The 27815-nt window shown below is 35.7% G+C and overlaps 1 protein-coding gene across 1 annotated transcript in view; it reads right to left on the bottom strand.

Annotated features, from left to right (window-relative positions):
* The window catches only part of SERINC1 (serine incorporator 1), a 31770-nt gene extending 12908 nt beyond the window's left edge, over nucleotides 1–18862 (bottom strand). Inside the window, exons 1-2 of the mRNA XM_082856010.1 lie at nucleotides 18749–18862; nucleotides 2328–2489 (exon numbers count right to left, since the gene is read on the bottom strand). Of these exons, the coding sequence (XP_082712136.1) occupies nucleotides 2328–2489; nucleotides 18749–18787 (201 nt within the window). The 5' untranslated portion in view covers nucleotides 18788–18862. The remainder of the gene's footprint in view (nucleotides 1–2327; nucleotides 2490–18748) is intronic.
* Nucleotides 18863–27815: the final 8953 nt, after the last annotated feature.

The following is a 27815-nucleotide window of genomic DNA, read 5'->3' as shown; positions in this document are numbered from 1 at the left end:
AATGGGAGTAGATACACTATTCACATATATCAGAGTGAATTACTGCCTCTAGAAACGTTAAAGCAAACCAATATGCCAAAATACAGCTGTTAATATGTGCCTTTAAAATCAAGAACCTAAAATTATATTTAAGTTGATGCAGGTGCTACTTTCTTTTTGCTAGCTCCTGTACAGTCTATAAGCTCTTTCTTGGTCTCACTTGAACCCTACTTTCCCAACTTAGTTTAACAATTATGGCAATATGTACTTACCCATACTCACTTGCAACATGTACTCACTAACACCCTTAATTATCCCATGCCCTTAAATGAGAGCAGCACACCACCTGGCTAATTCCCATCATTAAGTTTTAATTCAATCACCTATATTAGGTTAAGTTGCTACAGTAACAACCTCCAAATATAGGTGGCTTAAACAGCAAAGATGTATTTCTTGCTCATGTACATGTACATGGTTGGTTCTATATAGTCAACTAAAAGAATCCAGGCTGCCAGAGAAGCCACCATCTCAAATGATATACAGGTTGTGACAGAAAAGAAAGGAGAATCTGCATTAGCAAGTAGAGGGTGATGTTTATCACTTCTACTCATAACTCACTGACCAGTACTAGAGACATGACCCTACATATCACAAGCACTCTAGGAAATGCAATTCTCTGATGACCTTCAGAAAGCAGAGAAGCAGAAACATTGGGGGTTACAAACTAACTAACATCTATCAACTAAACCGTTCATAACAACAGTCAACTGGATCCATGACAAAAAACATATGAACGTCTTCTGCTTATACGAAGGACCTGAATAACATTAACTGAGCATCTACATATGCCACGTACAATGCTACTTTGAAACTGTAATAAGCTCATTTCCCAAACTTACACTGTTTTTCCTTACCCCAAAGTCAACCCTAAGCAGACAACTACGGTTTAAAATGGAGGTTATCTGACATAAACACTCTCTCAACCTCAAATTTTCTATTGTCATTCATTTTTCCTTGGAGGAAAAATAACTTCTATATGCCTTCTCTTGATCACATTCTCTCTCACGGGTTAGATCCCTTATGACTATTCTCAAAATACAAATAATTAAATCTCCCCAGCCTAAAAACTTCTTTAATTCAGCCTCCCTCTAAGACTTACTATCTGCATTACAAAACTCCTTAAATCAGCAGTCTATTCTCATTGGATCCATTTCCTCATAGCCATCTAACTCTCCCTCCCAATCCTTCTAGGTCAGCACTCTATAAATGGTTTTTCAAGACACTAGACATATACTGGCTGTCAAATCCCAAGGCTGCTTCTTAATCCTCACACTCCTTTACCTTTTTTAAACAGACATTATGCTGTCATTCTTAAGACTCTGTTCCTAAGGCCTACTAAACAGGTTCTTGGTTCTCTTTTTTCACTGTTCCTTCAGAGGTTCCCTTTTCTCCATCAACTCCCTTTAGAGCTTTTGTCAAAGCTCTAGCTCTCCTCACTCCAAATGGTCTTCTTCAGCATATGCTGCCATAGTTTGAATTTCATCTCTATCTCTGATTTCTTTTATGAGTTACACACCCAAATTTTTTACTTCCTGCTGGACACATGGACACACACACACATACACACACACACACACACAATGTGGTACAGTACCCACAAGCTAACATATTATATACTAGATTATATTTTCCCCATCTCTTTGCACAACCTGACTCCCTGGGGGAAAAAAAAAGTTTAATAAAACACCTATTCTCTCTTTTTTTTCCTGAGTTAACAGCAACAGTTTCCTCTCAGTTATCTAGGATCAGAACCTGGTTATTATTCATTATTCTATCACTGCCAATATTTAAATCCAGATTCAGTCAATTCTACATTCAGAGAATTATTTCAGGCCCTCTATGCCCTTCTTGATTACACCATTCCAAGAGCCACCATACTTAACTGCTGCCTTCTATCCTAATTATCAGATAAATCTTCCTAAGGCATACATACTTAGCTCAAAAAGCTTTTATCCTCATTCTGCTTCCTATTTTTCAATTTCTGCATACAAAAATTTACTGATTCTTAGAATGGTCCCTTTTTCCATGAGACCCACAGTGATTCTGACATTTCCCTGGTTAGAATTACTGATTTCCTCATATTAACACATTTTCTGCCCTACCATCAGAGAATTTTAATAAGCTGCCTTTCACTGTTTGTCTTTCCTAAATGATCATGAACGACTAAAACTCGGATTAAGTATTCTTCCTTTTTACAGTATTCTGTTTCCAATACACAAGAAGCAGTTTTATGCACATACATACTAAAGGTTCAGTTAATCATTTAAAAAAAAAAAAGGAAAACTAACCTTATTTAGTTGTTCTTCCATTCCGGGTATCAACATTACACAAGATACACACACTCCAACAAGCAAAAAAAGTGCATAGATCAACCTAGTTACAGTGGAGTTGTTTCCACTAGGACAGCATCGGCACAGCAAACATGGGGCACTGCCACACAAACATGGTATCTGGAAAAAGAACTTTAAAAGTCAGTATAGTTTAAAATGATACAGTGAAAACTTACATTCTATCTACTCAAAAAAGAAAGGATTGGAGTTAAAGTAATTACCAAGAGATTTGGTTCACATATATTATCTATAAACTATAAAATTTAGTAACTTCTGGGTAAAACTGAAGCAAAGTAAAACCAAAAAGTGCTTGCCCTTTATATCAAGCAAAATGAGTAAACTCAGTTAAAACAACAAAAGGGGGGAAAAAACAGCAGCAGCAACCAAAGTTTAGCTAAGAAAAGGAATGGAATATTCACACTTACAAGCTGATCTCCAACTCCTGCCTTTTAACCCCAGAAATCATGCTGGTGAATTCACAAAAGTCTGATATTTCTCAGATACGCCAGAGGAGGAAAAGAAGTGAATTGATATCCTTATCTTTTCCCTCTTCTGACTTGGTAGTAGTGATAACAGTAAAATTTTCTATTAGAATCAGGCAAAACAGGATAAGTGAACAAGTGAGACTAGCTAGCATTGTCTAACAGAACTCTACACTAAACTAGTAGTATATCCTAGGGGAATAGAATATCTCCCTCAGCAGGAGAGGCAAATACTAGTAACGGAATTTAACAGTATCTCAGAAAGGCAAAATGAAAGTATCCTCAAAAGAATTGAATATAATCTAGGCTGAGCTCCACCATACCATCAGATACCACAGGAAGGGAGAATTGTAGAAGCCAGACACACTATAGTAACCAATATAAGGTAGGATAAGAACCACTTATACTAAACCTCAGTAAGATAAAAATAAATGTCGTGGAAACAATGCAAACACACTTTAGCAAAACATAAAAATAAGCAAACATGTCCCCTCAGACAAAAAAAAGGCATTTGAAAAATCCAATCTGAAATAAAACATAACTCAGTAAGAAGAGGAAATTCCCTAAAATTGGTACACCTGAAGCAAAAAGGAGAGCTCAAAATGAAAAGAATAGAAAAAGCTGAAAAGGAGGATTGCAAGGCTGAGAAGAAATGAGAAGGGGAAAAACATGCTTAAAAAAACACTAATTAACTATCATGGAACAAAACAAAAACAGCTGAAAATAAAATCTGATCGATGAATAAAGTCTGGGATTAAGTACCATAAACTCAAGCCAAGACAGAGTAACAGTGACCAGACTTACCCTACTGCCTTAATCCAAGGGAAAAAATTTAATGAAACAATGGTTTTTCAGACAATTAACAACAGGCAATGTAGGACACTAGTTTCTGAGAGAGATGAAACAGTGTGAACTCTATGACTGTCCCAATCTTTCTGCCTGGGAAAGAGTTTCCAGTTCAGGGAGGAGAATCCAGACAGAGGACAGCAGTCTACTGAATTGAGGAGACAGAGTTGGGACAGTTGAGAGTTCAGGGAAGTGAAGGCAGCTAAAGTTCATAGGGCAGAAACAAGGAGAGGAGAAAGCTACACCAAGAGTGAACTCCAGAGATCTGCAGAAGCTTCAACTTGTGTCTTCAGCAGAGCACTGATCAGTACATGCATTTGATTAAATTACTCTGTGGGGTGGGGGTGGGGGAGTGGGGAGGGTGGTATTACCAGCCAGAGTGGAAGAACTTTATAAGGCCTTGAGCAGAGTTATAAGGCTATTATTATTACACAGTATTGGGCAGGGGTGGGGGGGGTAGGGGGTGTGTGTGGAAATAAGCCATAAGGCTAAAGCTACTCCAGTCTCACTTAACAAAGCCTAAAAGCAAACACTGAAAAGATCAAATTCTCTTCAAATAACTCACCTATGTCTAAGAATAGGGCCCAAGAATGTTTTTTAAAAATACAACACATCCAGCACCCATCAAGGTAAAATTTACAATACCTAACAGCTAATAAAAAAATTGGTAGGCATGCCAGTATGGAAAAAACAACCTACAATGAGGAGAAAAGTCAATAAATCAAAACCAACCTGAAATTACACAGATGACTTAATTCAGTTATAAATAATGGCACTCTAATGTTATTGTAATTATATTTCATTTGCTCAAGGAGAGAACACAGCATGTCAAGGAAAGATATGGAAGATAATTTAAAAGATCCGTATCAAACTTATGGAGATGAAAAATAAGATCTCTGAACCAAAAAGTACATGATAAGACACTGCAGAAAAGACTAATGAACTTGAAGACATAGCAAAAGAAATGATCCAAAATTAGAGATTAAAAAACTAAAAAAAAAAAAAAAACCAGAGGATTAGTGTTGTGACACAATTTCAAACAGCCTAATATATGTGAAATTGGGGCTCCTGAAGGAGAGAGGAGACAGGAAAGTCCTTTTGAGGAAATAATTGCCAAAATGTTCCTAATTTAATGAAAACTATAAACTAACAGATCCAAGAAACTCAAGAAAGCCCTAGTGATGCAAATATAATGAAAACTACACCAAGTCACATCATAAACTGCTGAAAAACAATGGTAAACAGAAAAATCTTAAAAGCAAGCAAAATAATAAAGGCACATTATATAAAGAGGAACAAAGAAAGGTATCAACTTCTAGTAAGAAATACTGCAAGCCAAATGTCATTACTGAATGAAAAAAACCACTGTAAGCACAGAAGTTTATACTCAGCAAAAATATCTTTCAAAAATTAAGGCAAAGTGAAGACATTTTTAGGCATAAAGAATCCAAAACTAACAAATCTAATCTATCTTTCAAGAAGGAAAGTTACACCAGCAGAAATGTGGATCTACACAAAAGAAATGAACAAAGGAAGTAGTGTGTATTTTTTTCTTACATCAAAAAGATTACTTTAAAAGATTATTATTTTTTTAAGCAAAAATAATAGCAATGTATTCTGGTGGTTATAACAAAGATGGAAGTAAAATGTGTGACAATTACAAATAGGCTGGAAGGACTTCCCTGGTGGCGCAGTGGTTAAGAATCTGCCTGCCAATGCAGGGGACACGGGTTCAATCCCTGGTCCGGGAAGATCCCACATGCCGCGGAGCAACTAAGCCCATGGGCCACAACTACTGAGCCTGCGCTCTAGAGCCCATGAACCTAGAGCCCGTGCTCCGCAACAAGAGAAGCCACGGCAGTGAGAAGCCCATATACCACAACAAAGAGTAGCCCCCGCTCGCCGCAACTAGAGAAAGCCCATGCAGCAATGAAGCCCCAATGCAGCCAAAAAATAAATAATAAAAAAAATTAATTAATTAAAAAAAACAGGCTGGAAGAGGAGACATTCAACTATACTTCTGTATACACTTAAATTAGAAATAAAGTGGATATCACACAAAGGTAGATTGTAGTTAAGTTAAATACTAAAAACCCTAAAGTGACTTATAAAAAAGCAAAACAAAGAAATACAGCTAGTAAGCTAAAAGATATAAAACAGAATACTAAGAAATGGCTAATTAATCCAAAATAAGGCAAAAACTAAGGAAAAGAGACAATGAACAGAGAGGATAAACAGAAAACAAATAGAAAGGTGGTTGATTTAAGCCTAAACATAATCTATAATCACATAAATGGACTAAACACTCCCAATTAAAAGGCAGATTGTCAGATAAAAGAGCAAGATCCAACTTTTCTACAAGAAACCCACTTAAACACAAAGACACAATTGGTTAAAAGTATAAAGAAAAAAGTGTACATACATATATATACAAAAATAATACATACACACACACATATATATATACATACACACATACCACGCTACAGCAGTATCAGACAAAGTAGACTTCAGAGTAAAGAATTTTACCAGGGATAAAGCGGGCCATTTCATAATAAAAGGGGACATATTGATACATGGAAATATGGGATATTCATGGAGGAAACATACAATATACAATCGTAAATATTTCTGCATCTAAAAGAGAACTTCAAAATGCATCAAGGAAAGAATTAATAAAACTAAAAAGAGTAACAAACAAATCCACATTTATGTTCTTTCATTAATTGAAATAGAAGCAAAAAATCCCAATAAATATATAGAAAACTTGAACGACATTATTAATCAACTGTGTCTGACATTTAGGAAATACTCCATCTAATGAAAGCACAGTAAAAACTACTTTCAAAAGCACAGAGAACACTTAACCAAAACAGACTATATTCTGGGCCATAAAACAAATCTCAAATCTCAATAAATATAAAATTATTCAAATCATACATGGATTCTTGGTCCACAATGGAAGTAAATACTGATCAATAACAAAGATATCTCTAGAAACTAAATAGCATAGTCTAATTAACCCACAGGCAGAAGACATCAAAGAATAAATTAAAGAGAATGAAAATAATAACATATCACATTTTTGGAATGCACCTAAAGCAGTGTTTAAAAGAAACCTATAGCATTAAATGGCTATATTAAATAAGAATAAATATATCAAATCACTGATCAGAGCTTCCACCTTAAGTTATTAAATGAGCAAATTGTAGCCCAAATAGGCAGAATAAAGATAACTCAATGAGGTAAAAAACAGGAAACAAGGAAGTCCGTGAAGCTAGTTTTAGAAGAACATTACAATTTAGAAACCTATATAGTCAGACTGATCAGGATAAAAAACAGCAAGAGAGTGAACACACAAATCATCAGTGTAGCAAATGAGAGGACATTATTACAGATCTTACAAGCATCAAATGATTATGAGAGAAAACTATGAGCAATTTTATTCAATAATTCAACACCTTAGATAAAATGGACATGCTCCATGAAAAATCCAAACTACCAGAAATCATTCAATGAGAAATATATAGGATGAATAACCCTGTATCTAGTCAAGACACTGAATTTGTAGTTACAAACCTTCGCAAGCATAGACGGCTTCACTAGTGAATTCCATTAAACATTTAAAGAATAAATCAAACCACTCTACCCAAATTCTTACAGAAAACTGAAGAGGCAAAAAAGTGATACTAAATCCAAAGATATCATAAGGAAACAACAGACCAATATCTTTTATGAACATCAAAAAAAAAGTCCCTAATATCTTGTCAACAATATAAAAAGTATACAAAGATTTCCAGTTTCCATTTCCATAGGTAAGGAGCTTAGAAACCCCACTCCATCCTAACAACAAGTAAAAAGCCAAGCAGACTAAAAAAATCAACAATTCTTCTAGGATCCATAAGCTAGGTGAGGAAGTAGGGTAAGTCACTGCCCCCAAGACTGAAGAGACAGACAGGTGAATATAGGGAGTCGTGGCTTACTAGAGCCCACAAGTGGAAACTGACTTGGGAACCACTGTGCAGGGAGGATATCCTGGAGAATAACTGAAGAATTGCTGGAGCCTCACTGTGGACAAGTCTGAGAGTTAAAAATTCCAGGAAAACCCAGTTATACAAAGGCCCCACAAATTTGTGAACTTTTCCTCTAGGACTTCAACCAGGTTCTCATAGTAAACATGAGAGAAAAATTCCCCCCTGCTTCTTGCAGCAAAGGGGAAAAGGAACCATTCTGAAATATACTAGAACACTGCTCTTAACACTCGACCTCAAGAGAAACTAGTTAAATAGAGTCTAACTTGCTGGGGTATTATCAGAGGATAAATAATCTAGGGGAAGAGAAATACTCAACTCCAGCCTATTCTAGCCATCCTCCCCCATTTAAGGGGGGAGGAAAAAACTGAGAAACACTTGTAAAGTTCACAGTCCAGAGGCATAGGCTTATTAAAAGACTAAGACCTAATCAGAGAATGATGGAATGTTTCTCCTTCCCCCACACCTCACCATGACAGGATCCAAAGTCTATTTATAGCAGTTCCTTTTAGTTGGTACATAGTGTCTGGCTATTAGGAATAAAATTACTGGCATAACAAAAGGCAAAAAACACAATTTGAAGAGACAGGGCAAGCATCAAAACCAGCATGGCAGGTAAGTTAGACTCACCAACCAAAAATTTAAAACAACTATAATACATTAAGGATTCTAATGGATAAAGTAGACAGCCTACAAGAAGCAGAGATGAAAATCCTAAAAAAGAACCAAAAAGAAATGCTAGAAATAAAAAACACTAACAGAAATGAAGAATGCAGACATGGCTAAGGAAATAATTTCTGAGCTGTAGACTATCTCAATAGAAATTTCCCAAACTAAAAAGCCAAGAGAGTAAAGACTGATATTTTGTTCAACAGAACATCCAAGAATTGTGACACAACTACAAATGGTATAATATAATAGGAGTACCAGAAGGAGAAGGAAAAAAAAAATTTTTTTAAATGACAGAATTTTCCCAAATTAACATCAGACATATATACCCCACCCTCCACAAAACAAACAAACCCTACACCTAGATAAAGCGCTTGTAACTACAGAAAATAAAAAGTCTTGAAAGGAGCCAGAGGAAAAAACACCTTACCTATAGATAAACAAGTAACGAATTATATCCGAGTTCTCCTCAGACACCACGAACAAGAGTGAAGCGAAATATTTTAGCATTGAGAGAAAAAAACTCACCCACCTATAGTTCTCTACTCTGCAAATTATCCTTTGAAAGAAGTAGAAATACTTTCCCAAATTAAAGCTAATAGAATTTGTTGCCAAATTGTAGACCTACTTGCAAGAAATGTTCAAAGTTCTTTAGAGATGAGGAAAATAACATAGGTCAGAAACTCTAATCTACATAAAAAAGGAAAGAGCATAAAGAAAGGGTGAACGAAAGTGAAATAAAAACTTACGTTTCTTAGTTGAGCTAACGTTTGCTCAAAATAACAAGAGAAACAATGTATTATGTATGCACATATATGTTATGCCTATACACATACTTCTGTAATACATACATATATGTGGGTATATATATACACACATTGTTTATATACACACACACACACACAATTTCTGAGCTGAATTAAAGTGAATGACAGTAATGTAGAAGGGAAAGGAGGAAAGACTGTTCTGCTATTACAAGGTATTCACACTAGCCATCAACTGGTACAGCATTATACTGAAGTGTGTATAGTGGTATACTGTTACTTGAAAGTGGATTAGTTGTAAACGTACACTGCAAATTCCATGGTGCTACAGATTGAAATTCATATGTTGAAAATCTAATGCATACGATGATGTTAGGAGATAGGGCCTTTGGGAAGAATTAGATCAAAAGGGGAGAGACCTCATGAATGGGATTAGTGCTCTTACAAAGGAGACCCGAGAGAGATCCTCACCCCTTCGGCCATGTGAAGACATATGAAGAAGTTCGCAGTCTGCAACCCAAAGAGGGCCTTCACCAGACACAGAAGATAACCACGCAGGCACCCTAATCTTGGACTACCAGCCTCTAGAACTGTGAGAAACAAATTTCTGTTCTTTACATGCCACCCAGTCTGTGGTCTTTTGTTAGAGCAGCCCAAATGCACTGATAAATAGGGCAACAAACCCAAAAATAAGTAAATAAATAAAATTTTACAGAAGTTAAAAAAAGTTTAACTGATATGCTAAATAAGAGAGAAAATGGAATCATATACAATGCTTAAACAACCCCCCCCAACACACAACAGGAAAAACAAGGGCAACAAACAGAAAACATTAACGAGTATGGTAAATATGAATCCAAATCTATCAATAATCACCTTGTAGGTCAGAGATCTAAATTTATCAATTAAAAAACAGAGACTGTCAGAGTGGATCAAAAAATAAAACCCAATTATGTCATCTACAAGAAACCCACTTTAAATATACACACATATACAGTACATGGTACATGGATGTACAAAAGTACATGGATGGAGAAAAGTACATGGATGGAGAAAAGTACAACAGGCTAACACTAAATGAAAACAGGAATAGCTATATTAGTTTCAGACAGAGCAGACTTCAAAACAACAAAAGTTATCTGGGATAAAGAAAGGCATTCCATAATGATAGGGGTCAATTGTTCAAGAAGACATAATTCTTAACATGTATGCACCTAACAGCAGAGCATCAAACTATGTAATGCAAAATTGATAAAATGCCAAGGAGAAGTAGATGAATCCACTATCACAGTTAAGAGACTTCAACACCTGTCTCTCAGAAATGGACAGATTGAGCAAGCAGAAAATCAATAAGGATACAGTTGAACTCAACACCACCAATCAAATGGATAACTGACATTTATAGACTACTCTATCCAATAACCAGAGAATACACATTCCTCTCCAAGATCACACAGGACATTCACGAAAACCACATTCTTGACAATAAAACACATTATCAAGCTTAAACCAGCAGAAACCATACACTGACTACTCTCAGACTACAATGCAATTAACTAAAAATCAACAGCAAAAAGATAACTGGAAAATCCCAAAATCCTTAGAGATTAAACAATACACTTTTTAAAATAAACACATAGGTCAAAGAAATCTCAAGAGAAATTTTAAAAAATTTTTGAACTAAATGAAAATAACACAATTTATAGAAACTTGTGGGATTCAGTGAAAGCAGTGCTTTGAGGAAAATTTATAGCACTGAATGCATTTATCAGAAAAGAAAATCTAAAATCAACCATCTAAGCTTCTATCTTAGGAAACTAGAAAAAGAAATGCAGATTAAATCAAAAATAAACAGAAAAAATAAGAACTAGATCAGATATCAATGCAATTAGGAATAGAAAATAGTGAAAAATCAATGAAACCAAAAGCTGGTTCTTTGGAAGGATCAACAGAATTGATAAGCCCCCAGGAAGGCTAACTGAGAAAAAAAGAGAGAACACAAATTACTAATACCAGAAATCAAAGAGGGGATGTCACTACAAGCCCTATGGACATTAAAAGGATAATGAAAGAATACTATGAACAATTCTATGCCAACAAAGTTGATAACCTTCATAAATGGACCAATTCCTTGGAAGATACAAGCTGCCAAAACTCACACAAGAAAGAGACAATTTGAACAGGCCTCTATTAAAGAAAATTAATCAATCATTAATAGCCTTCCAAAACAGAAAGCACTAGGCCCAGACAGGTTCACTGGTGAATTCTACTAAACACTTAAGGAGCAAATTATATCAATTCTCTACAGTCTCAGAGAACAGGAGTAGAGGGAATACCTCCTAACTTATTCTATGAAGTCAGCATTACTCTAATAACAAAACCTGACAAACACATTACAAGAAAATAAAAGATTAACCTCTTTCATGAACATAGAGGCATAAGTCTTAACAAAACATTAGCAAATCAAATCCAATAATGTATACAAAGAATTCCACACCATGACCAAGTTATCCCAGAAATGCAAGACTAGTTCAACATTCAAAAATCAATTAATGTAATCCATCACATCAAGAAGATAAAATAAGAAAAATTATATGATCACATTTTAGATACAGAAAATGCAGTTGACAAAACCCAACACTCATTCATGATAAAAACTCTCAATAAACTAGGAATAGAGGAGAACTTTCTGAACTTGGTAAAGGACATCATCAAAATACCTACAGACAACATCATATTTAATGGTGAGAAACTGGAAGTTTTCCCGTTAAAATCAGGCAAAGATGTTCCCTTTCACTACTTCTTTTCAACATTTTACCGGAAGGTCCAGAATGTAGTAAGACAAGAAAAGGAAATTAAAGGTATACATATTAGTAGAAAAAAATTAAATTGTCTTCGTTCACAGATGACATTGCCATCTACACAGAAAGTGCAAAATCAACAAAAAAACTGGAACTAAGCAATTACAGCAAGATTGCAGAATACAAGGTTAATGTACAAAAGTCAATTGTTTTCCTATACACCAGCAATGAAAAAGTGGAATTTGAAATAACACAATAACATTTATGTTAGCATCCAAAAACACAAATTACTTAGTATAAGTCTAACTAAGTATGTACAAGATCAATATCAAGAAAACTACAAAACTCTGATTAGCAAAATCAAAGAACTACAAAATGGACAGATATTCCATGTTCATGGATTAGGAAGACTCAATATTGTTAAGATGTCAGTTCCTCAAACTTGATCTACAGACTCAATGCAATCCAAATCAAAATCCCCCCAGTTTGGCAGTTTCTTACAAAACCAAACATTTCTTCCCATAAAATCCAGCAATTGCATTCCTTGGTATTTAACTAAAGGAGTTGAAAACTTAAGTTCACACAAAAACCTGCACATGGATGTTTATAGCAGCTTTATTTGTAAATGCCCAAACTCAGAAGCAAATGAGATGTCCTTCAGTAGGTAAATGGATAAATAAACTCTGGTACATTCAGACAGTGAATATAATTCAATGTTAAGAAAAAATGAGTTATTAAACCATAAAAAGACATGGAGGAACCTTAAATAGATATTACTAGCTGAAAGAAACCAATATGAAAAAGCTACATACATACATGTATGGTTCCACCTGTATGACATTCTGGAAAAGGCATAACTATGGAGACAGCAAACAGATCAGGAGTGGGTGGAGGGATGAACAGGCAAAGCACAGAGAGGATTTTTAGGGCAGGAAAACTACTCTGTATGCTACTCTGTATGCTACTATAATGGTGGATACATGTCATTATACATTTGTCCAAATCCACAAAATGTCCAGCACCAAGAATGAACTCTAATGTCAACTACAGACTTTGGGTGATTGTGATGTGTTGATGTATTGATAGGTTCATTAATTGTAACAAATGCACCACTCTGGTGGGGAATGTTGGCAATGGGGGAGGCTTTCCACGTGTCGGGGCAGGGGATATATGGAAAATCTCTACCTCTCATTTTTCTGTGAAACTAAAACTGCTTTAAAAGAAAATAGTCTTAGACAAAGTATACAAAAGGATACATTGTGATCAGGTGAGGTTTAGCTGGGAAAAAGCAAGGCTGATTAAGCTTTTGAAAATCAATCAAATCAATTCACCACAGGGCTTCCCTGGTGGCGCAGTGGTTGAGAGTCCACCTGCCGATGCAGGGGACGCGGGCTTGTGCCCGGGTCCGGGAAGATCCCACATGCCGCGGAGCGGCTGGGCCCACAAGCCATGGCCGCTGAGCCTGCGCGTCCGGAGCCTGTACTCCACAACGGGAGAGGCCACAGCAGTGAGAGGCCCGCGTACCACAAAAACAAAAACAACAACAAAAAAAATCAATTCACCACATTAATAGACTAAAGGATAACCATTTTGGCCATCTCAGTGGAAGCAGAAAAATCATTTGAAAAACTCAATACCCATTCATTATAAAACAAACTAAAAAATTTTCAGCAAACAAACAGAATATCCTCGAGTTGATAAAGTACATTTACCAAAAAAACAAAAAACTATAGCTGTCAACCATGAAGTATGGTTGCTCTCACCACTTGTATTCGACTGCACACTGGAGGTCCCAGCCAATATAACAAGGCAAGAAAAGGTATATACTTTGGAAAGTAAGAAATAAAACTGCTTTCTTCCACACATAATTGTCAACATGAAAAACCCCGAAGAACTTACAAGAATGTTACTAGAACTACAAGAAAGTTTAATGAGGTCACAGGACACAAGATCAGTATGGACATATCTATCAATTATACTTCTGAGTATTAGCAGCAAACAACTGGAAACTGAAATTAAACCAACAAAAAGAAATACTTAAGTATAAATCTAATAAAATATACACTAGCTTTCAAATGATGAAAATTAAAAAACACTAATGAAAGAAATCAAAGATCTAAATAAATGGCAAGATAAATGGGCTCATGGATTGGAAGAATCCATATTAAGATATCAATTCTTTCCAAACCAATCTATGAATTCAACCCAATTCCAATCATAATTCCAGCAGGAGTTTGGTAGAAACAAATCAGCTGCTTCTAGAACTTTTATGGAAAGGCAAAAGAACTAGAGTAGCCCAAAGTATTTTGAAAAAGAACAGAGTTGGAAGACTCACACTACCTGATTTCAAGACTAACTTTAAAGCTACAGTAATTAAAATAGGGTAATTTAGGCAAAAGTATGGACACATAAAAGGAACAGAGTTCAAAAACAGACTTAAATATGGTAAAGAAGTTTTTGACAAAAGTGCCAAAGCAAATCAATATAGAAAGCACAATTACTTCTACTTTTTGAAGGACACCATTCCGAGAATGAAAAGACAAGCCACAGACTTAAAGAAAATATTTGCTGGTGAGAATAAAAACTAATATGACCATCTTGGAAATCAGTTTGGCAATTTCTTATAAGTGAAATGTATATTTACCATATGATTTAACAATCCTACTGCAAGGTATTTAGGTAAACAAAATAAGAAGTTATAGTCACAGAAAAAAACTTTACAGGAGTGCTTACAGCTACTTAACCACCAAAATCTGGAAATGCCCCTCAACTGGTGAATAGACAGACAAGCTGTGGTACATCCAAGCAACAGAATACTATGCAACAATAAGGAAGAAACTACTAATACACACCACAATATGAATGAATCTCAAATGGATTACACTAAGTAAAAGAAGCCAGACTCCAAAGGCTATATGCTGTATGATTCCATTTACGTGACATTCTGGAAAGGGAGTACTCTGAAAAAAAAACAGGGATTCTCCAGGATGGGGATGGCATAATTCTTTAAGGTGATAAATGTTCTGTAGTGGTTACACAACTACATGATCTGTCAAAACTCACAGAACCACATACTACAAAGTATGAATTTTATGTAAATTATATCAACTAAAAAAATGACAAAAATAAAAATAGGAAAAATAATATGGAAGGAAAACTAAGACAATATAACATGAAAGTAACTAATGCCCTTAAAATAGAGAATCCTCTAAATAAATAAAACAAAAAAGGACATTCAAAGATATAATACAATAACAACTTCCTTAAAGAAATGTCTATTTTCAAAAGAACGATATTTTCCAGAAAAAAAAAGTGATAAAAGATTTAAAGTCAGACATACTTGGTTAATTTCAAAGATAAGTAAAGCTCTTCATACACCCAAGCAGAAGAAACAGGTCAATTATGTATATGAGATGTGTTGGAAGGGAATGACTACCAGGGTGGGATAAGACAGAACACAATTCATAGAAATAACTACGAAGTCCTGAAGGAAATGGGTATACTATTATACCAGTCTACAATGTCTCTCAAAAACATATGAGGCATTTTTAAATATGAAAAATTCAGGGATTTCATCATCCATAAATCCTTTTTGAAAAAATCTACTGGTTGACCAAATTTGGTCAATTATGAGATGACATTAACATTAAAAAAAAAAAAAACTGGGAGAAGCCATGGTAAAAAAGAATGCTTTGAGCTTTGAATCCATTTAAGTGTAGAACTGTGGTTTTCCATCAGAATCACGAGGAGAGCATATTAAAATAGAATGCTGGGGCCCAGTCAGTGTTTCCAGTAAGTCTCCTAGTGTGCTGATGCTACTGGGTCCCAGATATTTTAAGGATGACTGGTTTAGTTCTAAGATTAAACAACTGTGGGAATTATGGTTATAACACAATACAGCCATATATAAAAAATAATACAAAGGAATTCTGGTTAAAGATGGCAAACTGAATATATGAATTACTTTAGAAACACCAATAAAATGAAAAATAAAAGGATTTTTAACAGAAGGAATAAACTTAAAAAGTAAAAAAAAAAACAACAAAACCCAGGAGAATAAACTGTAAAGAACAAAATAATAACTGATTTAATGGGTCAAGAAAGTTGAATTATAAACCATCAAAGGAAAAAGTAAGGGAAAAGTTAAGCAATAAAATTTGTATAGAATCCTCGAATACATCAGGAATTGGTGGCACCAGGTGCCTCCATAAGTGAGGCTGAAGGTAGAGGTGAAAATAGGATGATTAGTTGAATGCTTTTTTAAAGAGCAGCTAAGACTCTTAAATTTCATTCCCTTTCTTACACTGGCCAAGTGAAGAGGATAAAGCAGGATTTCTCAGCCATGGCACTACTCACATCCTGGGCCAAATAATTCTTTGTTGTTGAGGACTATCCTGTGTATTGTGAAATATTTAGCAGTATCCTACCCACTTGATGCTATTAGCACCCCTTATCCCAAGTTGTGACAATGAAAAATACCTGCAGACATTGCCAAATATTCCCTGTGGGACAGCTGAGAACCACTGCTCTAGAAACACCTCCTTAGAGAACTCTTTCATCTCCTGATGAAGAAATGTTTACTTAACATTCAGCAATTCCTTTACTTTTATATTCTTTTGTTAAATTCAGAAAAAAAATTAAATTCTTTAAAAATACATGTCCACCATGCTACCGTTCCTTAACAAGGTATTTTTGTCTGTTCATTCATCCAACTGTATATATGCATTGAGAGAGAAGAAATGTTATTGGTGGTGGGACTTTGTTGGTGACATTTACATTTTGTACTCTGCACTGCTTGGCTATTCATAACAACTGTGAATCATTTCTACAAAATCAAGTCATTGTACTAAAAAATAAAAATCTAGCAGAGGCTGCACAAAATAAGCAGTCAGGAATCACAAGCTCCTTCTTCTCAATTACTTAACTACATTAAATATCTTGGGCAAAAAGTGATAGTTACTGTATATAAAGTACAGTGATTCAAAATATCAATGCTATTCACTAACAGCATTGTAAGATTGGGGTGGGGAAAAGCACTTAAGTAGGCATATATTGCTGGTAATGTAGTTACAGGATTAGGCAGGAGGTCCACAGAGGTTTATAATAATGCTTAAAGTAATCATCAATCAAATAACCATGCTTGAACCAAGGATTAAGATCAATCTAATTCTAGGCCACTTAACAGCAAAAACACAAAACAAAAAAACCACAAAATGAAATTAAAAAATTAACACTCTAATCTCTATACAGTAGTGTTACATGTAATCTTTTTATACTTTTTTTCATAGTTGAGGTATTTTCTACAGTTTTATAAAACAAAAAACCTTTACAAAAATTGATTAAGTCTAAAGAAACTGGAGCAAGGGAAGAATGAGGTTCATTTTAATTCTGGCTTAACTGATCTAAGTTAATGACTTACTATATACAAATAACAGGCCCACTTGATAAATGGACAAAATCTGACTTTACAAATCGAATTAAACATCCCCCAAATTAAGACAATTCTATAATAATCATTTTGTAATACATTTAAATTATTACACTAAATATGCCTCTTATAAGATACTCAATGGGTTCAAGTGATTCTCTACTTTCTGAGCTTTGAAAGAAAGAAAAATATACCAGCTTTCCACACCGAACTACAAGAAAAAATAACATAATCAAGACAATGACCTGGGTTGGAGTAACCTCTATGTATTATTTAACTAAAATTTAACACTTATAGTTCAAGCCATATCAAAAACTTTTTAAAAAGAGGTAAGGTATGTAAAACACTAAAAATGCTGGCTAATGTATATAATGGGGTCATCTGAGAAGTCAGACCAGCAATTGTTACAAGTGGAATTTATAAATCATGGATTAAAGAAATATGACTTGAACCCAAATATCTCGCCCCATATTACAAATATCTTTATTAACTGTAAAGTCAAATTTTGTCTATTGGGGAGCGGGGGAGTGGTTATATCAAACTCAAATTTATTTGTACCACATGAAACAAGAAATCTTGCCACTATAATGAAGAATAGTGTCACTCTAACAACGCTATCTAATCAAAATGCAACGTGCACCTAATTAAAAGTGAGATGTCAAATTACGCAAGCATCTTTATGTCAAAAAACTGGTATTTAATACCACAGAACTGACCTGCTTTTCCAGATACATAAATTATTACTTGAGAAGTACCTAATTTTCTCATACCATTGAGGTCGAGGACCCAGTCGCAGAGTTAGGACCATTTAAAAAGGATATAACTATATCAGTATTACTGCCAAGCTGCCCTACATATCCGTCACTTATTTGTAGCCTGCGCGACAGAACAAAGAGGCCGACATGCCTCCAGGGATGACAGTGCTGCAGTCTGAAGTCGCTGGGAAGAGATGACGAGAAGAGATGGGGTACTCCACAAAAGGAAGGGGCCTAAAACCTTTGTAGAAATAGCCTAGGCAGACATAAGAAAAATCGGACAAAAGGGGGCCTCGAAGAATCGGGAAAAGCTTTCACGAAAGACGGGTAGGGGAGGGAGACTACCAGCTCTCTGCTACACTTCTCCCAACGGGGTCAACTTCTCATGTCCACTGCTCCTCACGGTCACCCCGGTCAGCTCTTCGAAAGACTCAGGGCCCCGAAGCTGAGTCGGAGTGGCCAGGCGAGAAAGGGAGAAAATGGGGAAGGCAGGCACTGCCCGTTGGGTGGGGTACCACGGTCTCTCTAGGCCTCACCCGCCCAGCTCTGGTGCCTTTCTTCTGTCTCTCACGCTAGCACCCCGAAGGCCGCTAAAAACCTTACCCAGCTCGCCATGGAGCACAGCCCCAAGACGCTCCCCATCTTCACGGCGTCGCAGGACTAGCAGACGCCAACAAGATGGAGACAGCTCCTCTCGCCTTTTCGTGCTTATTTACTAACTACAAGCCACTTCCGGCGCAGAGCCCACCCCGCCCCTCAGTTGCGTCACTTCCTTCGTGGCCTGGGGAGGCGGAGGGTGCAGTGCTGGGGTTGCGCATGCGCGACCCGGGAACCCGAGGGTGTCTCCTTCCGCGATTACTCTTCTAATTCAACTCCCGAACCCGTCTCGTTTTTCAACTTTTGCATCTTTTTTTTCCCACTTATGTTCTCAACTTATTTCTGAAGGCCAGTGCCTAGGCCAAGTTTTACTGGGATATTTCTACTCATTTGGGTGCTTCCAATTCTATCACTATTCGCGATTGAGAACGCATTTTAATTTCTTGTACTTATTAAGATGGTACACGAAGTTTGCACATTTAAAAATTTTAAATGACTTAGATAAGACATAGTAATAATTCAAACATGTTATTGATTCTACTGAATGTCACGAGCTGTTGAGGAAACATTTAGAACCCTGTGCATAGGTGATAATGGACATCTCCAGGGAATGTATTCACTAAAAGTTCCAGTTATTTTTATAGTGATTAGTCCCTGAAGATATTCTGAGAAAAGAGATCCCTTGATACCTTTATGGATAAAACCCATATAGCAGTTAATCTTAATTGATCATCTAGAGAGCTACTCAGTTGCAATTTATGACTGCAGAGCTGTGTCTTTTCCTCAGGTAGGCTTATAGTTATTTATATGAGATCGACCTCTTGTATGCAATCCAAAAATAAAGTGGTATCTCCACTATAAAGATCATAGCTTCTACACAAGTTTGATTTATCACAATCCTTGGGAAGACATTTTAGGGACTCTACAATTATGGGAGATCAGAAGACGTACCAAATCAAGTTAAGAAGGAGTGGTGTGCAAGTAGTACAGAGTTTCAAGACAGAGGGGCAGAGCCACATTTTCATCTCCGTAAGGGGATTCATCTGGATGCCTAATGGGCAATTAAATGCAAAGTGTAAGAAAGTGAAGTATCACCCAATAAGCTATTAATACAAACATCTTTAAAATTTGAAATATTTTGACCTACAAAAAGGTAAAGAGAATAACGTCATAACCATGAACTTTCCCCTGTCTTCAAGAAATAAAACATTACAAATAGAATTGCTCCTCCCCCTCCACCAAGAGATAATCATAATGAATGAATGTTAGGGACCAATTAGCAATCTTGCTACAATGTCTTCAATTTATTGACTGTTGCAAATTGCTCTTCAAAGTGGTTTTACCAATGTACACTTTCTCCAGCAGTGTATGAGAATTGCTCCACATCTTTCTCAGCACTTGGGTTTGTCACACTTTAGCTAACATGAGAGAAGTGAAATGTCTCAGTATACTATCAATTTGCATTTCCCTGATAACTAGTAAGATTGAGAACTTTTGTTATTGACCATTGCAACATCATCTTCTGAATAAAGTGCCTTTTCAAGTTTTTTGTCCATTTATCAGTTGGGTTATCCATCTATACTTTATTGATTTGTAGATGGTTTTAATATATTTTTGGATACAAATTCTTTGTTATGTGTGGAGCAATTACATCTCCCAGTCTGGACTTATTCTTTCACTTTTTTGTGGTGTCCTTTGATGACACCTTAGCGTAGTTTTAAATTTACTATAATGTAGTCAAATTTGACAAACTTGATCCTTAAGTTACATGATTTTGTTGTTTAGAACTGCTTACTAGTACCAAGATTTTAGAGATATTTTCCTTTGTATATTTTCTTCTAGTTTTAATGTTTTGCTCTTAAACACTTAGGTTGTTAATCCACTTAGAGCTGATTTTTGTGTATGGTATGAGGTAGAAATCCAGTCAATGATGTGATGGTAAACTGCCTCTCCAGGGGGGGAAAAATAGCCCCGATATATAGCATTTGCAGATTTCCAGTATAAATACTCCCACTGTGGCTGATTCCCATCTACCATTGTTTTAACAATACACTTGTGAAATTCTTGACTATTTATTTAGCAACTGGTCGGTTTGATCTAGCACCAACATACCACTAGGTCCACTTGTATTCTAGTTTTTCTTATGGATAACCAATTGTTCTAGTATGAATTTTAGAATAATAATCCTTTCTCTCTCATCTCATATGGCAGCAATACCATTGCCGTCATATGTCACATTTCATACACATGTGTCTGTTTCTGAACTCTATTCTATTTTATGGATTGAGTTGTCCATCTATACATAGTTTACTAACACATAGTTTTATAGTTGCGTCTCTAAATACGTGGTTTTAATTATAGTTGCTTTAAAGTAAGTCTTGATATCTGGAAGGGTTTCTATACCTTACTCTTCATACTTGTTTTGGCTGTTCTTGATGCTTTATATATATATTTTAGAGTCAAGTTGTCAAGTTTGGATAATAAATTATATAGCCTCAGTAATCATAAGAGTTTGATCATATTTTAGAGGTGTGTGATAAATTTGACTATAAGCTTCTTAGTGGCTAGAGAGTTTCTCAAAGAGACATTATTTGCATTTTAGATTGGACAGTACTTTATTATGTGAGATTATGCTTTATGAGACAGATTTGTTAGTATTACTAACCTCCACTCACTAACTGTCAGAATTATCCCCTACTCCTAATTATTGTGATACCCACTAAGGGACAATATAACCATTAGTTGTAAACCAATAGTAAAGCAAAGAAAGAATTATTAGTTATAATTAACAGATTGTCTCCTTGCCAACAGTGAAAGAGTTAAAATGATGGCTTTTTTAGATTTGTATTCGAAGACAACCCAAAACATGTTTTCAGTACAAATCAGCAATTCAGTAGGAGCAGTTTCTCCAGGCTACTTCTTATAGTACAAGTTAAAGTCATAATGCCAAAGCACAAATCAGTAAAAGTAAGTAAATTAGGAGTTTTAAAAAATGCTAATTGCTCATTTCTCCTATGGTGTGACCTGATTCAGGGATCAACTTTAGAAGATCTCAAATGGGCAATTTCCAAAAATATTAGAAATGCTAATAGGTATCCACCCCCGAAAATATTTCAAATATGGGTGGTACTGCGTATTATATTCTTGTGATTGGTGTTGCATGTTAACATTTGAAACATTTGACTTTTAAAAACCCTTTTTTCTTTTCCAAGAAACATGTATTAATATCTATCATAATTAATATTCTGTGGAAGATAGTTTAAGATATGCTGATGGAGGAAAGGATGGACTGCAGAGCCTTCTGGCAATCCTCCTAAAATATCATTTTTCATAACTGAGCTTTTGGTCATTAGATCAAAAGATTAGATCTTTTTGAGCATTAGAGAGCTCAAGGTTATATTCTTTGGCAAGAATGTGAGCATGCTCTATGTTGCCAATTAAAGACAAGATATAAACTTCGGCATTAAAATAAATGGAATTTAAAATTAATAGTCTCAGGGAAATTGAGGAGTAAGACCAAGACACAGGTCAGAATAGACATGCACAGGAGTGGGCTGAGAGAATTCTGGAATAGTATAGGCAGGCTTAAGATTTTCCTCAGGAAACATTCTGGGCTCATTCTCACTTATGGATGAACAAAGAATCAAAGCTCCCAAATAGAGCATGATTATGATAATTTTAGCCTGAGAAAAATGTAAAGCAGGGTTACCAAGTTTATCCTGTTAATAGTAAATGTTTCAATAATACATTAATAAAAATCAGCTTAGACCAGTGTAATCCCCAGGATGAACTGGGCACAAAATTTACCCTAATGTAACTAAATAAGTTACTCTGAAATTTAGGCTTATTGAGTATCAGTCATTAGTATTGTGAGAGTATCTACCCAAATAATAATTTTGGTTTCAGAATTTACCTGTATGGCAATAAAACCATATCTTCAGTGTAAAGGAAAATACTTAATATTTTTTCTGGCAATCCATGCCTATTTTCAAGTCATAAAAAGGATCAAAACACATCTTTGCTCTATAATACTCTGGAAATTACTATCTGATCTGGAAGGAGACCATTCGATTATCCCTATTTCTCAGATTATATTAAAGTACAAGTTTAAGAAAAACAAAAGTAGTCAGGCTTCATATTAAATTGATATAGCATAGTCCATGACTGACTTTTTCCTCCAGAGTAAGCATGAATAATGAAAGGTCTTTCTAAACATTAGTTATAGATATCTCATAGTCATGCACTACTCCTTCTTGAGTGTTTATTATTACAGAATAATATAGAACCGACATTCTGGACTTCATGGCATTGTACTTTTTGGAGCCTACCTCATACTTACTGTTGAGCTGCCGTAGTTTCGGCTCCCTGATAATTAACACTGTTGAAATTCTTCTTTTTTTTTTTTAAGAAAGTTTTTTTCTTTTAAATTTTATTTATTTATTTTTGGCTGTGTTGGGTCCTCGTTTCTGTGCAAGGGCTTTCTCCAGTTGCGGTGAGCGAGGGCCACTCTTCATCGCGGTGCGCGGGCCTCTCACTGTCGCGGCTTCTCTTGTTGTGGAGCACAGGCTCCAGACGCGCAGGCTCAGTAGTTGTGGCTCACGAACCCAGTTACTCCGCGGCATGTGGGATCTTCCCAGACCAGGGCTCGAACCCGTGTCCCCTGAATTGACAGGCAGATTCTCAACCACTGCGCCACGAGGGAAGCCCGAAACTCTCCTTTTAAGAGGTGGAGGTTTTCCCTTTCTTACTATCTATGTAGAGACTGGGAAGAAATTAGTTCAGTATCTCATTCAGGTGCTGGCAATTTAAGGAAGCATGCGGAGTATATAGAGTTCCTGTTGTAGATTACCAATGATGACCTATGGGACAATTTCCACTGCTGCCTTGGCTGGTTGCTGCTGCCATGCTCCTCTCTATATTGTCTAGTGATCATCCGCAGAAAATTCCTTCCTCACTAAATGTTACTGGAGATGCCTGTGCCCAGAAGCCAGCGGTCTGTAACCTTTCACCCTCTCCCGTAATTCCTCACCCATATCCATAAGGAAATGGTTTAGTATCTTGCACAACACTTTAAAAGTTCCCAGTTTAACCTAGAATTAGTGTCCTTCCATCAAGGTTAACTGAAATCAGACTTACCTTTGGTCCCAAGGTTTCCCTGCCTTTATACAAATTTCTGTATCAACTTTAAAGCTAATTTCTTAATGGGCTATAGCTATGAAACATTGTGAAAATAGAACAGATTTTTAATGGAAAATAATCAGGTCATATTTTGCTGTAAATTAGGGATATTTTTATTTAGTTCCCCTGTCCTCAGTAGACCAACACTGAAACTATTGAGGGATAAAACACCTTGGGCCCTCGAAATAAATTGTCTTAAAGGATGAGTAAAATTTTGCATTTATAAGGAGAAAAAAGGCCTATAAAAAGTATTTTATGACTAATCCTAAATGTAAACATGTTTAAATATTTCACCATATGTTCTTTAAGAATAAGCCAGAAATAGATTAGGACATAATAGCCTATAGAGGTCAGTATAAACTTAGAATTGGAAGAGACCATATCCTGATTTAAGATAGGCTTTTTTCAGTGATCTTGATATTTAAAATCATGATAGTAATAATGTTAAAGGCACACTCTCCTAAACTATTAACTTAATATTAAAAATATAAATGGGGCTTCCCTGGTGGCGCAGTGGTTGGGAGTCCACCTGCCGGTGCAGGGGACACGGGTTCGTGCCCCGGTCCGGGAGGGTCCCACATGCCGCGGAGCGGCTGGGCCTGTGAGCCATGGCCGCTGAGCCTGTGCTCCGCAGCGGGAGAGGCCACAGCAGTGAGAGGCCCATGTACTGCAAAACACAAAAAAAACATAAAAATATAAATGAATCTTCTTCTTTCCACACAGATTTTCTTTTTTTGCCGAAATCTAAGCCAGTAATTCTCATGGACAATCAGGTGTTTATGCCATGAAGTAGATGACTACAAAAATAGAATATTTATTTCAGGCAGAACATATGTAAATTTAGGGACAAAAAGCAAATAACGTAAATAATGAAGTGGATAGAGAATTCAAATGTTTCTAATGTTTAATGTTTTATAATCATTGATAGTGACTACTTGAAGAAACATTAGCGGCATTCTAAAACATTTTGCCTCTCAAGGGCAGTTAGCTGAAATATGTTTAGTATTTACTGATCGTACATAGAAACTGATCAAGTATAATGTTACTATATTGAAGATATATTAAAATATTAAAATCAAGCATTCATTTACCCAAAAATGTTATTTATTATGCTACAGAAAAGAGCCAACTACTTCTGTTGGGACATTCATCAGATTTTTGAATTCTTATTAAATATGTTATGAAGGTAATGTCTAAATCAGTACTGTGCAATAGAAATATACAGTGCATCCGTAATTTAAAATTTTCTTGTAGCCACATTAAAAAGAAAAAGAAAGATGAAATTAATTTTAACAATACATTTAACCCAATACATCCAAAATATTATCATTTCAACATGACATTAATATAAAAATTATTAATAACATGTTTTACATTATTTTTCATAAGTCTTCTAAGTCTGGTTTGTATTATAACTTATAGCACATCTCAATTCAGATCAGCCATATTATAAGAGTTCAATAGCTCACATATTGGACAACACGTATCTAAATGCTGAGAGAAAAAATTGAGGCAGTTATTCAGGTGATCGAGTTCAAGCTAAACAAACAAGCAAAACATACTTTTCTTTGGATAAATTATTAAGCTATTTCAGGATAAAGTGGTTTTAAGCCTGTACATTTACTTCAGGTATTGAATCTGTTTCATCTAATTAATATTTTGTATAAAAATCAAATCCAATAGACTTCAATGAAGGGTAAATGTTAAGTTCTTATAATTATTTAGGCTATCATACTGCTATTTTTATATGTATGAAACGCACCAGATTTGATTTTCAAGCATTCCAAATAATCCATAATTCTGTTTTAACCAACTTATCATCTGATAAGTTTCTACGGCCTTAGCTTTCTCCCCTCCAGAGTTAATTGTAACAATAGGGTGCTCCCAGGAAGTCCTTGACACTTTAGGCAGCCTGATTTCAAATAATTCCAGACAGTGCTTGTTGATTCTCGCTCAGCTCTCCACACCTCATTCCACTACCTGTATTCTCTGTTACCTCATATAACACTTCTGCAAATTCTTACATAAAGGTGATCTCTTCTTGTTCTCTTTTTGCTGAATGATCAAGAACTTTGGGTACTCTTTTTTTTCACAGTCTTTCCTTTCTTGAAGATTTGCTTTAACTCCAAAAACAGAACAAAAGTGTGGACACCCTTCTACACTTTCCCTACCCAGTTTTACTCAACCCAATAATTAACTGGTAAGGTCCTAATTTCTTCATAAAGCATCGCAGTATTTCCTAGTACCCCAGTCTTCATATATGGAACCCATTCTGCATCACCTGCAAAAATCCTATGTGTAGCTGTTGGTAGCATCCAGTTGTGTCATTTCTTCTATTGTTTTCCCCAAACTTGTTTCTGGTATAGCTTGGCCTCGCTTCCACGAACTCTGCCATATTGCTCATAGATCTGTCTTCCTCCAGAAACAGTCCTATCTTCTTTAAAGATCTGGTGTTAGAGGAAGCTCATGTGTGAGCCAACCAGAAACCATCTTCCATTGACATCTCTCAAAGGGAATTTCCTGCCTCAATTGGCCCGTCTTATTTATATTGTATAGTAGAGTTCAGTTTTTTGGGGATCATCCAGTTTTTGAAATCCTGTCAGGGGCTATTGGGCTGAGAGCAGAGCTCTCTCCATCTAGTTTCTCTGCCATGGAAAGAACATTTCCAGTACGATTAATATAAATGCACATTTCTCCTTCCCAGAAATACTCATCCAGCTACATATAAAAGTGTACTCCTTTTTCTATGGTATGCTTTCATCCAGGCATGGTTGGACAGCAATTTCAAACAGTAGTCTTTAGTAAGAGAGAAAAAACATGAACAGAATTGGTTAACATAATAATACATGGAAATTACGCTTTAAGAAGTAGCTTTTACAAATGGAATCCAAAAGATGGACTTTTCCCATTGTATCTCCATACAGAAAAGCCTTGGATTGAATGGCAGTTGAGAGAAATGTTTTAGAGAAATGCTTAAACCTGAAGTAAGGCTGCCAGTGATTAAATGCTAGTTCTACCACAAATTAGCTGTCAATTTTCTTAATTTCAAGTCCAGTAACTTTACTAGGATATATCTTAGTATTAAACACTCTGAGTCAAGTTTCCGTGAAGTATGAGGAACCCTTTCATGAGCAAATTTAAGGTGTTTTTTTTCCAGGAAAGTTGTCTTGAATTGTATCTTTAATTATTTGCTTATTTCTATTATTTTTATAGAAACACCAATTATTTATATATTGACTCTCTTTTGCCTATCTTTCATACATATTATCTTCTTTCGTAGCCTTTTAAATTCCTTACAGTTGATCCTTGAACAACACAGGGGTTAATCTGTGTAAAATTTATAGTTGGCCTTCCATATGTGCCGTTCCTCCACATTCATGATACAACCATCGATGGAACATGTAGTACTCTACTATTTACTATTGAAAAATATCTGCATATAAGTCAACCTGCACAGTTCAAACCTGTGTTGTCCAAGGGTGAACTTTATTTCTATTTTATTTTGTTCAGTTTCTTCCACTTAGTGTCTGACCTCTGCCAATTCACAATTTCTCTCTTCCTACACCTTCCCCATCTCTTCACTACGTTCTTATGTCTATTTTCACTTATTCAATACTTCATAGAAGTCGATTTGCTTGTTTAAGATCATGGTTATCTATTTTATTTGCTCTACCACATTGCTTTTCTCGTCCATGATCACCATCTGCCATTTGTTTTTCTTATTTCTTTTCTCCTTATTCCTTATAATATCCTTATATAGATCTTGTGCTCATACTATTTTAATATTTCATCTTTAAATGGTGAGTTTCATCCTAGACTTGGTAATTAAAGGAGATTCATATGGAGAAATATCTAGCACCATGTTCTATCTATCTGAAAATTTCCTTTTGACCTT

Source organism: Leucopleurus acutus (genome assembly GCF_964270905.1).
Source record: "Leucopleurus acutus genome assembly, chromosome: 15".
In the NCBI taxonomy this organism is placed as follows: Eukaryota; Metazoa; Chordata; class Mammalia; order Artiodactyla; family Delphinidae; genus Leucopleurus; species Leucopleurus acutus.
Note: the sequence above shows the minus strand (reverse complement) of the source record. Positions and strands in the feature narration are given on the sequence as shown.